A 14,582-nucleotide genomic window follows, 5' to 3' on the forward strand; every position below is an offset into this window, starting at 1 on the left:
TAGCACCACGAAACATGAAATTCTTAAGTACTTTCAAGTACGCGTATTACCCATATGCTGAAAACTACAAGTTAGGGTTAAAAAAAAAAAAATCAAAAGAGACCTAAACAGAGACATGTACCATGTTTATGAATCAGAAGTCTTGTTACTGTTAAGATATCAATTCTTCCCTAACTGATCTATAGAGTCAACACAATCCAAATCAATACTCCGGTAGGAGTTTAAACATTGATATCAACAAGCTGTTTTTAAATTTATATGGAAAGGCAGAGGAACTAAAATAGCCAAAACAATCCTGGCAAAGAAGAACAAAGTTGGAGGACTCACACTACTGGATTCCAAGACATACACAAAGCTAAGTAATCAAGTGCCATATTTGTGAAAGGATAGACACATAGACAAATGGAACAGAACAGAGAGTCCAGAAATAGACTCATGCATATATGGTCAACTGATTTACAATATAAGTGCAAAGGCAATTCAATGAAGAAAGTATAGTCTTTTCAACATGGTGGTCAACCAATGGGATATTGCTAAGCAAAAAATGAATCTTGAGCCATACTTTTTATCTTCTAAAAAATTAACTTGAAATGGATCATCAACTTACACATAAAACATAAAACTGAAATTTCCAGAAGAAAAACAAAGGAGAAAATAGTTGTGACCTTACGTTAGGCAAAATTTCTTAGGTGTGACATTAAAAACATGAAAAAAAAATGATAAACTGCACTCCAATAAAATTCAAAAGTTCTGCGAAAGACATCGTTAAGAGATTGAAAAAATAAGCTACAGACTGGCAAAAAATATAAAAACTCAATAAGAAAACAAACAACCAAATTTTAAAAATAGGCAAAAACCTCAGACACTTTACTAGAGAAGATATATGAATGGCAAATAAGCACATGAAAAGACACTCAACGCCATTACTCATTAAGGACATACAAAGTTAAATCACAATGAGAAACACTAGACACCTATTAGAATGGTTAAAAACAAAACAAAACAAAAACTGACAACACCAAGTACCAACAAAGATGTGGAGCAATTGGAACTCTCATACATCGTTGGTGGTAATACAAAATGGTATGGTCACTTTGGAAATGTTTGGTGGTCTCTGATAAAGTTCAAATATACTTATCATATGCACCCCACAATCTCATTCCTAGGAAGTTACCCAAAAGAAATGAACACTTATGTACACACAAAAACTTGAATATGAATGTGTATAGGGGTGTTATAGCCACCCAAAGTGGCAACAACTCAAATGTTCTTCATCTGGTGAATGGATAGACAAATTGTAGTATATCCACACAACGGAATACTACTGAGTAATTATATTGATTGATACACGCAACACGGATGAATCTTAGGTGCATTAGTGAAACAAAGGCAGACTCGAAAGGCTACATACTGTTTGATTTCACTTATATAGCATTCTGGAAAAGGCAAAACTATGGGTACAAGAACCAGATCAGTGGTTGCCAAGGGTTGAGAGCAGGTTGATGACAAAGGTGAACCAGGGAGTTTTTTTAGGTGATGGAGCTGTTCTATATCTTGGTTGTGGTGGTGGTTACATGATTGTAGGCATTTATCAAAACTCAAAGAACTGTACACTGAAAATAGTGAATTTTGCTTTATAAATATACAGAACACCTTGACTTAAAGAAAATATAGATTTAAAAATTCAACTGGGATGATTTCACTTATATATGGAATCTAAAAAACAAAATAAGCAAATATATCTAAACAGAAACAGAGTCATAGATACAGAAAACAAATAGGTGGTGGCCAGATGGGAGGGGGGTGGAGGGAGGAGAAAAATAAGTAAGGGAGATTAAGGGGTACAAATCTTCATTTACAGAATTATGAGTCACAGGTATAAAATGTACAGTATGGGGAATATAGTCAATAATTATGTAGTATCTCTGTATGGCGACAGATGACAACCAAACTTACTGTGTGATCATTTTGAAATGTATAGAAATATAGCATCACTATGTTATATACCAGGAACTAACATAGAGTTGTAGGTCAATTATACTTCAAAAACAAACAAACTTACAGAAAAAAGATCAGATCTGTGGCTACCTGAGGTGGGGGGACGGGGGATTGGATGAAGGTGATCAAAAGGTACAAACTTCCAGTTATAAGATAAATAAGTAGTAGAGATGTAATGTACAAAATGATAAAGATAATTATACTGCTGTATGTGTCACATATCTGAACACTGTTGAGAGTAAATCATAAGAGTTCTCATCACAAGGAAAATTTTATTTTTCTATTTCTTTAATGTTGTATCTATATGAGATGGTGAATGTTCACTAAACCTATTGTGGTAAACATCTCATGATTATGTAAGTCTAACCATTATGCTGTACACTTTAAACGTATACAGTGCTGTATGTCAATTATATCTCAATAAAACTGGGGGGAAAAACAACAAAAGCTATGATTAGAGAATCAAAGATCTATGAGTATGCAAGAAAATTCAATTGGGGAAAAAGATAATATAATATAATACAATTAACAATAAAAATTATTTCTTTTAAAAAATGCCACCTTACTAGTAAAAATACTCTTGGTTAAAACTAAGAGGGAAAACTCAGGATGAGGTGGTGGTGCAATAGTTCTGAGTTGGATGAAGCCTTGGTGTGCATCAGACATGCTGAGGAGAAAGCACTGCTTTTCCAATTCATTGCCTTTAAAGAATTACAACCGGACTTCCCTGGTGGCGCAGTGGTTAAGAATCTGCCTGCCAATGCAGGGGACACAAGTTCGAGCCCTGGTCCAGGAAGATCCCACATGCCGCGAAGCAACTAAGCCTGCATGCCACAACTACTGAGCCTGCGCTCTAGAGCCCTTGAGTGGCAACTACTGAGACCGCGTGCCGCGTCTACTGAAGACCGTGCACCTAGAGCCCGTGCTCCGCAACAAGAGAAGCCACCACGATGAGAAGCCCGTGCACTGCAACACGGAGTAGTCCCCACTCGCCGCAACTAGAGAAAGCCTGCATGCAGCAACGAAGACCCAGCACAGCCAAAAATAAAATAAAATAAATTTATATATATATATAAAAAAAGAATTACAACCAAACTACCCATTCTTCTCGTAAACGCTCACAAATGGCATTTTGTGCTTGTTTGTTTTTGAGTCCAAATAGCCAGTTCCTGCAATTTGTGATTTAAAGAGTTCTTTGCTCTTCTACCCACTTAAGCAAACCCACAGTAATGCTCTCCTTCAACATTCAGAGATCATTCCTTAACGCAAATCTACCTTCATATAGGAATCCCAGAGTAACCAGCTTATGAACGCAGAAATATATATGTCTACAGAATCAGCAAGCCTATGGTTATTTATATACTATTCTAATATATATCGGAGTGTCCTTACTCTGCAGCATGTGGGATCTTCCTGGACCAGGGCTAGAACCCATGTTCCCTGCATTGGCAGGCAGATCCTTAACCACTGCGCCAGGGCTCAAATCCATGTCCCCTACGTTGGCAGGCAGATTCTTAACCACTGTGCCACCAGGGAAGTCCCTAAACTACCGTCTTTTCTATGTCAAATGCAGAATGTATGAGAAAAAACTGTTGGACTGCAAGTTATGAGGACTGCAGTTTTAAAGTCAGTTTAGCCCATAACTAGCTCTGTAGCCTTGGAAAAATGACTCACCTCCTGTAACTAATATTTATTTCCAGCTCTGACCTCTCGCCAGGGCTTTAGTTAGGAAACTTCAAATTCCTACAGACACATAGAACCTCTCATGCACATTTAATTGTTCAGAGATATTGATTACATTGGTATCTTTTATTATTACTTAAATTATAATTATTTTATTTGTTCATTTATGCTTCATTTCTTCAGTTAGATTTCTCCAACCAGATTAGACACTCTCTGAGGGGAGGGAGTTATTCATCTTTGTCTCCTTATATCATCTATTACATAGTGAAGGCTCAAATATTTCAGGTTGCAGATATAACTACTTGAGCTTACATATTCTAGTTTGCTGATATAATCATTTGTCTTTGCAAAAAATACAGCTGAGTTTGACATACTCATGGAGCTCTACAGGGCCCTCCCTGACCACTCATGCTCTGGTCCCCCACAATGCCTTCTCCCACTAACCCACCCACACCCCATCACTGTCTATAGCCTCAGTTTGTTTTACTTTTTTAACATAGCTTAACACTCTCTGAGATAATCTCTCCTTCTCCCTCTTTTTCTCTCACTCATTCTCTCTTTTTCCCAATCTATTGTCTGAAGCTTCCCACTAGGATTTAAGCTCCATGACTGATCATGGTCACCATAATATACTTACAGCCTGGACCCATGCCTGGCATATAGTAGGTACTCAATAAGTACTTACTGAATTGTTGTTGAACTCGCCGCTCAATATAGTGATAACTATTAGACATTGAACAATCAAAGAAGCAAAAATACTTCCCATGATTTACCTGTAAAGAGGTTCTACAAGGTCTTTTTCAAGAAAATCATGATCGTTCTTGACAGCCACAATGTTGATGGGAAATTGTGAGTCTGAAAGAGACAAAGAGAGACAAAGGAGTTTATATGCCTTGTTTTATCTGAATGGGCACCAATATCTTCAGGCCACCATGTTTCTGTACTCATGGCTCATCTTAACAGCAGTTACTCCCCATTGACAGGTGTGTTGGTAATGTTTAGAGAGCAGAAATTTTTACTTTTATCCCAATAAATGCTTTTAAGAATACAAAAAAGTGTGAAATATGAAAATAACCAAGTGTTTGACCTTGGATAGGACTGCATACCAAGTGCCTGCATTTTTATAGCTCATCACTGTCACAGACTTTTGCCTGTATGGAGAACTTTCCCACTCTCACCATCCACCTAAAGTGGAGGTTGCTGACTTCTGTCCTGATCAGTTCATGAAATACTTAGTTTGGCAGATTTTTTTTTTTTCCTTCAGAAAGGAAAATACCGGAAGTATTTTATTTTGTAACAAAATCTTGAGTCACTTTGGAGTGTCAGCAAAATACTCAAACAACTGATTCTATCCAATAAAAAAGGAGAAATTCCAACATTGTAACTTTTCTCCCACAGACTACTCATGCCAGATTTGGAGGTCATGGGCAATGCTCAGGTCACAGTGTTAATTTTAGGTACCTCATCTGTGGAGGTAAAAATCTGGAGATCATTGGAATAAAGTCCATGGCCAAATCTAACCATCAATGTTGGTCCATTATCATCATCATCATCCTACCATTCTTTCTCTTTCTCATCTTATATTTGACATTTGTCAATCATAATAAATCTAAGGGTACCAATTTTCTTATTGCAAGTTGAAAAGAGAAACAATTCCTCTTCTGGTGAAAAAAGGTGAATTCCAGAGTGAATTCTAGACAGTTCCTGAATGTAGACTGTCTCATTCTGCTAGAGAAGGAGTTAATGTGTAGTCATGAGGAACACAGACATGGAAGCCCAGTTGCTCTGGCTTTAAGTCGTGGCTCTGCTACTCACTAGCTGTAGACTGTGGGCAAATCACTTAACCTCCTCTGGGACTCTGTTTCCTCATCTGTAAAATGGGGATGATGATAATTATAATACCTCCCCTATGGTGTTGTGAATATTAAGTGAATAGTACATGTACAGTGTTTTGAACAGTAGCTGGCACATAGTAAGCTCTATAAAAGTATTTGTTCTTATTCTTATTACAGCCATTAAATGCATATGGCTTAAACACAATATGACAAGCCCATCCCACTTATGAGATATCTTTACTTCTTAGTCATTTATAGACTCTTCACATTTAAATTGGATAGTATTTTGAGTGCACATTACAGTAGAAAATCTATCTCATGAAGGAGCATTCTGACTCTTCTACTTTATAATCTTGTAAAAGTCACTTAACCTTTTTGGGTCTCTCATAATCAGTGCATTGCTGGTGGGGGTGGGGGAATGGCGGCTGCTTAGACCAAAACTGTAAGACCCTCCTCCTTGTCTAAAAGGCTATGGTTTTTTGAAAGCTTTTATCAGAGACCTTAGACTTCACAGCACATTCAGAATTTACGTGAGAGAAGTAGAAGGTTTTTTGTTTGTTTGTTTTTTTAATATAAAACTGAGCTTCTAGGTGAATAGATGAGATTCACCAGTGAGTAAAGGTTAATTTTGTTGATTCTTTCCATCCCACATGAATTTTACGTCATCAGGAACAGAAGTCTATACTGTCTAGTGTGCTACATATGCTCAGTTTACCCCTAAAGATTCACTCTCCACTTTTTTGTAAACTGCTTTGTGCCCCAGGATCAGCTGTGGATGGCATTCAAGGGGATCCATGCCCTCTGCTTCCTTTTGTGTTTGGCCAGTGGGAAGCCCTGGCTGGAGGTGGAGGGAGGGAGGAGTGTGAGGTCAGGGCGTTTGCTCTCCTGGTGTCTCCAGGGGAGGCGGCCATCACCAGCTGCGCCCTCCACTCCTAGGGCCTGCTCGGAGACCCTCTCTCCTGGGTTCTGGTACCCTCTCCCTCCTATGGCTTTGGGCCTAGGGTAGTGACAGCTGTGCTGCTACAAGCTCTGGGCTCCTGGACTGTTCCTCGTGGTTTCCTATGTCCTGCCCACATCTTTGCAATGAACACTTTTAGAAATAAATCCCCCTCAGATTGCCTGGAGTATGCTTACTGCTGGGATCCTGACTAGTTCACTATACGACTATCCAGGAAGCAGATGCTTTGGTTATAATTTTAGGTATCAGTAAGATAAAGGTGAGTATGTTTATTAACTGTCAGAACATCAATGGAAGTAAGTATGATGCTGGCAACAGAAGCACCTTACTTAAAACCCTGAAAAATAACATCCAATCCATGTTACATCTTAAGCATTTTCAGGTTAAGTAAACAGAACTCAAGAAAAGTCTCAAGATAAATTAGTTTTGTGATTTCTAGGAAATTTATCAACAATTCATTTATTGTACTTTCAAGAAAACAGAGAGTGAAGAAAAAACACGGAAAGGGATAAGGAAGGAAGTGCAGAAAAGCTGCTGTTGGCAGAACACTGGAAGGAAGAGGCAGAGCTGGGATCGGCGGTAGAGGTGAGAAGCAGAAAGAGCAAAGCAAGAAGTAAAGAAGGGAGAAGCGGGGAGGGGCCAAAGGTGAGGCAGGCTCAGGAAGCAAGCCTCATTTCTAAATCGGCATCAGGATAAGCCCTGGGCATTGCAAAGGTGGAGGCAAGGAGGAAAAATGGTTGAGAAAGATTTGGAAGTCAAAACACACCACAGGACATATTCTGAATTTATTCTCTTTATAAAGAGAGAAGAAAAGCCCAACTTACCCTCATATAACTGAGCGTACTGCGGAAACCCGGCAGCGCGGAGCCAGTCACATGCTTCCTTCGCCTCAATTTCTGAAAAATACAACAAAGGGAAATGTGTGAGTCCAACGGCCACCCACTGGTCTCTACCTCCGCAATGAATGAGGAACTGGTGGGCACTGTGCATGTTATTACAAAGCAAAATTGTTCTCACGTAAGTCTGTGTAAGTAGCCTACCCAGAAATGGGTATAAAGTGAACAGGTATCACAAAGGTACTTGTTACGTGTCTGCTAAGCTTATCTTCAATGCTGATCCATAAGTATTTGGATAATAGCAAAACCACAGACTACAGAACACAAAGGCTGGGTTTCAGGGAGGGAAAAATGTCTTTTTTATACACTAGGGAAACAGGGGACTAAGGAGAAGGTGGAAAAACTTCCTTATGATTTCTTTCTAATAAATTGTTTTAAACTTTCAAAGATAAAGCTAAGACTATTTATTCTACATTCCTTTATTCTTTTACTCTGGGGATAATGAAAGAACGAATACAACTGGGCAGTTTGTGAAAATGTATTTTCTCATAAGGAGAGGTATTAACAAAAATCCAGTGTGTTACTATTTCTTTAATTTTACTAATGGCTTTAATTCCAAATGCCTTGTAATAAGATGTGCATTCATCAAGCACATTCTAATGATTTTCAAGCTGCTGAGTGCTGCATGGAACAGTAAAGCTGGTTACCTGGAACTGAGACATGTGTTTGATGGCGCTGCTAGAATCTCTGAGGGCCAGCCCCAAGAAGTTGATATGGCCTTTGGGTGACCGATTTTGGTGTGGACATACCAAGAGTGCACGGGACCACCTGCCTGGAGAACTTGGGAGGGAGATGGGGAGAGTCTACAGTATGTGAACCCGGTCACTTTTCGACCTCGTGAATCCTGGATCACTTCCCAACCACAACTCTGTTAGATAAATATGAATGCAGGGGAAAAGAAGTTCATCTGTCAAAAGTCCAGTTTCTCCAAACAAAATTAAACAGCCGATTACAACAGGTCTCTACCCAGGCCTCTTCCTCTGCTGTTGGGAGGGAGCCCGGTCAGGTCATTGTATTTCCATTTACTCTGACGTTCGTTTTCCCCTGTAGCCAAAGTTGGAGAGTACCAGGTGTTCTTGGGATCGCTTCATAAAAACGATCCACGCTAGCATCAGCAGTGGGCCAGAGACTGCAACCTACTTTGAAAGCTCAGTGTCTTTGCCGCATAATGTTCAATGTGACAGAGCTATCTGGTCTATGTTAGGAAAACAGACCAAAGGCCAGGACATCCACAGGCTCCAAAGGGAAGAGCAAAAGCCTAAAGCCCCGTCCCACTGATCTGGTTGGATATGGGTTGAGATATGTTATTAAATCCAGGGAAACAGGGCCTGTGGTGGCCCCTGTCCCAGAGTCCCTGCTTCTTCTGGCATCCCCTAATCGATTGTCATTCCAGAGACTGATGATTTCTAAATCTTGGGTTTTTTCTCTGACATGAGGGTTTTTTTTACATACTTACTACCAGCACAGACCTAATAGGTCTCATTCCTGCCTTGTACACATCATTCAGAAATATCTGGGGCACCAAGCTGGAAATAAAAGCATTTCTATGAGGAGGGGTGAGACCCACAAGTGCAGGTCAAAATGAATTGGCTGGATTGTACTGTATTGGCTAACTTGGGTTTTCCCTTTGGAAGGTACAAAGCACAATTATTGTACGTCTCTAAAGTTTTATTTAGTACTCATTTGAGAGTCCTTATGTGAAGGCTTCCACTTTGATAACTGCACAAGTACTTCAGGGGAAGTAGGAAATGCACATTCTGACTGTAACATGGAGAAAATGTGAGTCACTCTCAAGTCAAAGATAGGCTGTTGCCTTCTAAAATTTCAAGCTTCAGATCTGCTTTCTTCTTCAACATGCTACAGGGGCTAGTGATGAGAAAATACCTAATTTCTAGACATGCTCTAAACAGTTATGAGTCAGCAAGTCTTAGAGAGAAGCACAGAATTCTGTTATGTGAACTACATGAATAGTAGGCCTTTTTCTATTTTATTATTGCTTTTACTATTATTGAAATGTACTGTTAAGCAGGAGAGCCCCAGAGAGACAGACCAAGAAGAACAAATGGGGGCGAACTGGAAGGCAGGAGCTCTGCCACACAGCAAGCTCAAAGGGGAGCAGGAAGTAACTGGTAAAGGAGCGTACACTCCACCAGATGCTGTGGTAAGAAGGACAGAGAGCTGGGGTAGAGGTGGGCAGCAGGGGTCCTCATGGAAAGACTGTCTTTGAAACTAAGACTGGCTGGGCAGTGGAAGAGGGCTCAGGCTAGCCTGGGAGATTTTATGTAAAAGGCTCCCTAGATAACTTCATTTTGTTTTTTCATAAGAGTAACCTAGATAATGAACTGAAACTCTACCCATACATAAACATAAATAGTCAAATCTTAACCAGAACCCAGGTAAATCAAACTCTCAAATAAACTGATTTTTTTAAATGGGTTGGCATTTTGTTTTTAAGTCTCCCAGGCAAAAGACAACAAAAGCTGCAATTAGTAGGGGCTTCCCTGGTGGCTCAGTGGTTGAGAATCTGCCTGCCGATGCAGGGAACACGGGTTCGTGCCCCGGTCCAGGAAGATCCCACATGCTGCGGAGCGGCCGGGCCCGTGAGCCATGGCCGCTGAGCCTGCGCGTCCAGAGCCTGTGCTCCGCAACAGTGAGAGGCCACAACAAGAGGCCCGCGTACCGCAAACAAACAACAAAAAAAGCTGCAATTAGTAAATAATAAATGAGAAGAAGCCACATCCCAGCCATGGTGGATGGCTCCTCCCCACCACACCCAACTTGCTGTTCTGTTTCTGAAATGTCTCCCAAACACATTCCCCCAACTCTTAAGGGCAAAACCACCTAGTGACAAAGCAAACAAACAAAACAATGGAGCACAATTAACCACTATCAAATGTGACTGCCCACCAAGCTGAGTTGGAGATAAAAAGAGCCTTACGATTCCTACCTATTCCCCACAGCCCCTACTAACACCTGTCAGCCAAATGCTAATGTGTTCCCCGGGGCCTATTACCCATGCAACTGCCAAAATGCCTGGAGGAGTAAGAAGGAATCATTACTGCCAGTGTCATGTTTCACAAGGCCTACATAATGAGAGCTAAATGACATTTGAGGAGAGTGTGAAAATCTCTTTTCCACTGAGCTCTTGCTTAGCCAGCACAAAATTATGTAAAAGCTTTAAGGGCCATTCAAATCACATTATGACAGTTTTATTTGTTCCCCATTTCCAACCCACACCTGGCCCTGTGGCATCTCCAGGGCTAAAAGGCAAAGCACCAACCTTCTGCAAGTCTCCTGCAGCAAATGTAAGTGTGGGGAGAAACCAGAGAATGCCCTTAACAGACTGGCCTACTGATCTCGACCATGGTTACCACATTGTAACTGGAGAAAATTCAGTCTGTTTGGCTCCGGAGATGATAGGATTTCAATAGAATTTTTGTAATTATTATATATAAAAATCATTTCCATTTTACTCTAGAGTGAGCATCTGTTTTGCTTGCCCAACACCCTTCCCCCCTCGCTCGGATAACAGAGCCTCTTCTACATGGTTTAGGTGGGCCCGACACTCCTGCTCCCCTCCAACCACATTCCTTGGCCCTCTCACCACCACCCACATGGATGACCTGCTCCTTAAGAGAACCCATTCCCCTAAGTCCAAGGAAACCAAGGAGTTCTGGGATATTAAGTCAACAGTTGTTTGGGGGCTGAAATCAACTGGTTGAGAAGGGAGATATTCAGTTTTTCAATTGGTAGCTTGACCTGCACAAAAGCCAAGCAAACCTTTCCAATCGATAAATAAAGAAGATAGTTTGGCGCTTAGCATGCTCTTCCATCACATATCTGTGATTCTACGTGGGGGAAGTCACTCACTTTGCCTCAGTTGCCTTTCCTACATGCTTAGACCATGATCGGACCTCTGTCCAGAGACAGACACAGCTGAGGGAGGCTGTCTCACTGGGTGCCCGAGTTGCTGCACATCAAAGGGCATGAGAACGAAGTCACTGTGGAAATTACCATAGCCTGTGACACTGGTTTTAGAAAGTATTATCACATTTCTTAATTACATGTGCTTAGTGTTAAAAATTTATAAAAATACAGAAAGGCACAATGAAAGAAAAAAGTCAACTCTTGTCCCATTAGTTAACATAATTCAATATATGTTATTTGTCAAACTGGTAGTGATGGTAATATCTTTGGTTGACTACCTTCTGCATATAACAAAATACATTGTGAATATTTTCCCATATCATGGTATTGTTGGTAAAAATGGAAAATTTACTTTGTTTTGAGAATGATACTTATTTTTTAAATACCTAATTTTTGAATACTGCCAATTGAGCTGACAACATCAAGGTAGCCAAGAGGAAACAGTTCAGTAGGCCTTCATCAACACAGTCTGATTGTGGAGAAGGCTGGAAGTCTATGTGAGTTAAAAGAGATTTACAAGCTGTTTCTTTTTCTTTTTTTTTGCGGTATGCGGGCCTCTCACTGTTGTGGCCTCTCCCATTGTGGAGCACAGGCTCCGGAAGCGCAGGCTCAGCGGCCATGGCTCACAGGCCCAGCTGCTCCGCGGCATGTGGGATCCTCCCGGACCAGGGCACGAACCCGCGTCCCCTGCATTGGCAGGCGGACTCTCAACCACTGCGCCACCAGGGAAGCCCTACAAGCTGTTTCTTTAAGGAAATATCACCGATGTTTGTACAGTCAGGTGGACAAGCCTCCAGAGGGCCTCAGTCAAGTAAGGAGTTGTATTGAGCGCAGCAAATTTACCGCCCAGGTTTGCAGGCCTCCTTTCTTGTTACTCTCTCATTGAATTTTTAAACTGGTGCTTCTAAAGTGCTCGGAACAGTGTGTTCTCCTACCTAAGCATTTCAATACATTTTTTTTTTAAATTTACGTTATTCTCGGCATAGCAAATACTTTTCCCATAGCTAACCCAAAGGGATACTCTTCTTTCTAAATACCCAAAGGTATTTCTAAGGGACACTCTTCTTCTAAACCAAAAATTCAAATTAGGGCCGAATTGAGTATTATTATCATCAGAAAATTAGCTGGCTAGAAGGAACCCGGTTTACCGTGGAAAGTTTAAGGCATATGTATTTATGTTCTTCTTACAAATCTCCTGGAATTTTGATGGACAAACTGGCTCCAATTTAAGTAGGTCTTAAACGTTCTTAACGTTCATTAAAAGTACTCAAGAGAAGTTGGGAAAAAAAGACAACATGGATCTCCATGTGATTTAGAAAAGTGGGCTTGAGAACAGTGTTTTGTTTTTTTCATTTAAACTGGCTGACGGGGTGGGCACCCTGCTTCTGAAAGATTATGGGTGACTCAACCACCACAAGATGTCTGCAGTTGACACAATTATCACCATTAAAGCATATCCAAGGTATTAACATTTCAACAGGCTCAGGCTGTCGGCTTAGGGTGGTTTGCACGGCTGAGTTAGCTTCATTATTCACGAACTTCTTCAGACAAATGACTCCTTTGTTTTCAGATGAAATTTCTCAAGTGAAGTCCCTATTTATTGAAGCTGTGTTTATTCCATAGGCTGTATTTATTCCACAGGCTAGGCCAAATTTGTCAAAACCAGTGCCATTCTCGTCCATATGTGGACGAGAATGATGCAAGCATTAATATTAGGTAGGACCATGCACTACCACCATCATCCTTCTCTTGGGAGGGCTTTAGAACCCTCATCACAGGTTCAGGAGGGAACACCAAGTTTTGTAGTAACAATAGGCTTTGATTTAGATCCCATGTCATGGCAACAGGATACATCTTTTTGCATTCTTTGAATTATATATTTATTGCAATGTGTAAAAGGCCTGAATAAGTCTTAAATGTATACCAAGTATAATATTTTCTAATGTGCATAGCATTTTATTTCCATGATATTCTAAGTTAGTAATAGAATTAAAATACAGGTTATTTTAGAAATTTAAGATTATTAATCTCTGAACATTCAAATCAGTGAACCAAGTGATAAACAGCCATTTTATCTCCCCATAACTTAAGGCAACCTTTTTTCTGATGTGTAGAAAAATATCTTGCACTCAGCTAATATATAACTATAGAAGAAAGAAATAGGAAGATGTATATATCCTCAGGACACCTAATTGTACTCAGTTAAGATGGAGAATCATGGCTGGGTTTATGTGTACTATTTTCCTGAAAGCAAGAGTAACAGACATGCTGAGACATACTATTCCATCACCAATTCTTAACACTAGCCTTATTTCTCAGGTTGTGAAGTATCTTCTGCAAGCTGGATTCATAGCAAATCTAGCCACCTAAAAGTAATTTCTATTAGAGTGAAAAAAAATCAAGCAAATTCTATACCTAAATAGAAGGTCTATTCTTAGTCACTCAAGGGTTGTTTTTAATCTCTCTTTTTCAGCCTTTTTGGGGAAAATATATAATATATATAATTTATTATTTGTTTACTATTAAATTTTTAATATGATTATAAATTAAATTATATATTTAACATAAATTATACACAACCATAAATTTAAAATTCTAAATAAAATTATATATTTTATATAATTATAAATTTATAATGAAAACACACACACACTGTAATACATTCCTAATGAGTCCCTGCTCTTTCCAGCTGCCAGGGAACTTGCAGTTCTCATCCAACTGGGAAGCATGTACTTTCCCATCCCACTGATGTCCGGCTTGGCCATAATGACCCACTCTGGCTAACGAAACGTGGGCAGAAGTAATGAATGCGAGTGTCAAGCAAAACTCTTCAAAGGCCATCACCTAGTTCTGCCAGCTCTCCTACCCTCCCCTTGACCATGAAGCTGGTATGTCTCAGAGGCTATTCTTCAGCCTGGGTCCTGGAATGACGACACAGGGAACAAAGCCACAGCAGAGCAGCTGCTGACACGTTATGTGAGCAAGCAATAAACTTGTGTTGCTTTATGCCACTACAATTTGGGGGACAACATGTGACAGTGGCATAATCTAGCTTAAGCTAGTTTAGCACAGCTGCCAGCTGTGCCTTTTATAGGTGAAGCATAGGGATGCACTACAAACTTTTATTTCGACTTGAGGCTGTTCCTGGATATCCGTTAGTGTGTCAGAAAGGAACACAGTCAGTCTCCATAATAATTTCTGCCTGGAATTCTGCTTCTCTGCCTACAGTGCCTGGCCTGTATGAAATGTCAAAATGTAAACAATTCTTTCACGCCCATCTGTCAC

The 14,582-nt window shown here is 40.2% G+C and overlaps 1 protein-coding gene across 4 annotated transcripts in view; it reads right to left on the reverse strand.

The window, feature by feature from the left end:
* The window catches only part of STARD13 (StAR related lipid transfer domain containing 13), a 222,332-nt gene that overhangs the window by 61,324 nt on the left and 146,426 nt on the right, over positions 1 to 14,582 (reverse strand). For all 4 annotated transcript variants that reach the window (XM_060129563.1, XM_060129562.1, XM_060129564.1 and 1 more), the window contains exons 2-3: positions 7,299 to 7,370; positions 4,455 to 4,536 (exon numbers count right to left, since the gene is read on the reverse strand). In XM_060129563.1, coding sequence (XP_059985546.1) covers positions 4,455 to 4,536; positions 7,299 to 7,370 — 154 coding nt within the window. The remainder of the gene's footprint in view (positions 1 to 4,454; positions 4,537 to 7,298; positions 7,371 to 14,582) is intronic.

Source organism: Lagenorhynchus albirostris, chromosome 18, assembly GCF_949774975.1.
Source record: "Lagenorhynchus albirostris chromosome 18, mLagAlb1.1, whole genome shotgun sequence".
Taxonomy (NCBI): Eukaryota; Metazoa; Chordata; class Mammalia; order Artiodactyla; family Delphinidae; genus Lagenorhynchus; species Lagenorhynchus albirostris.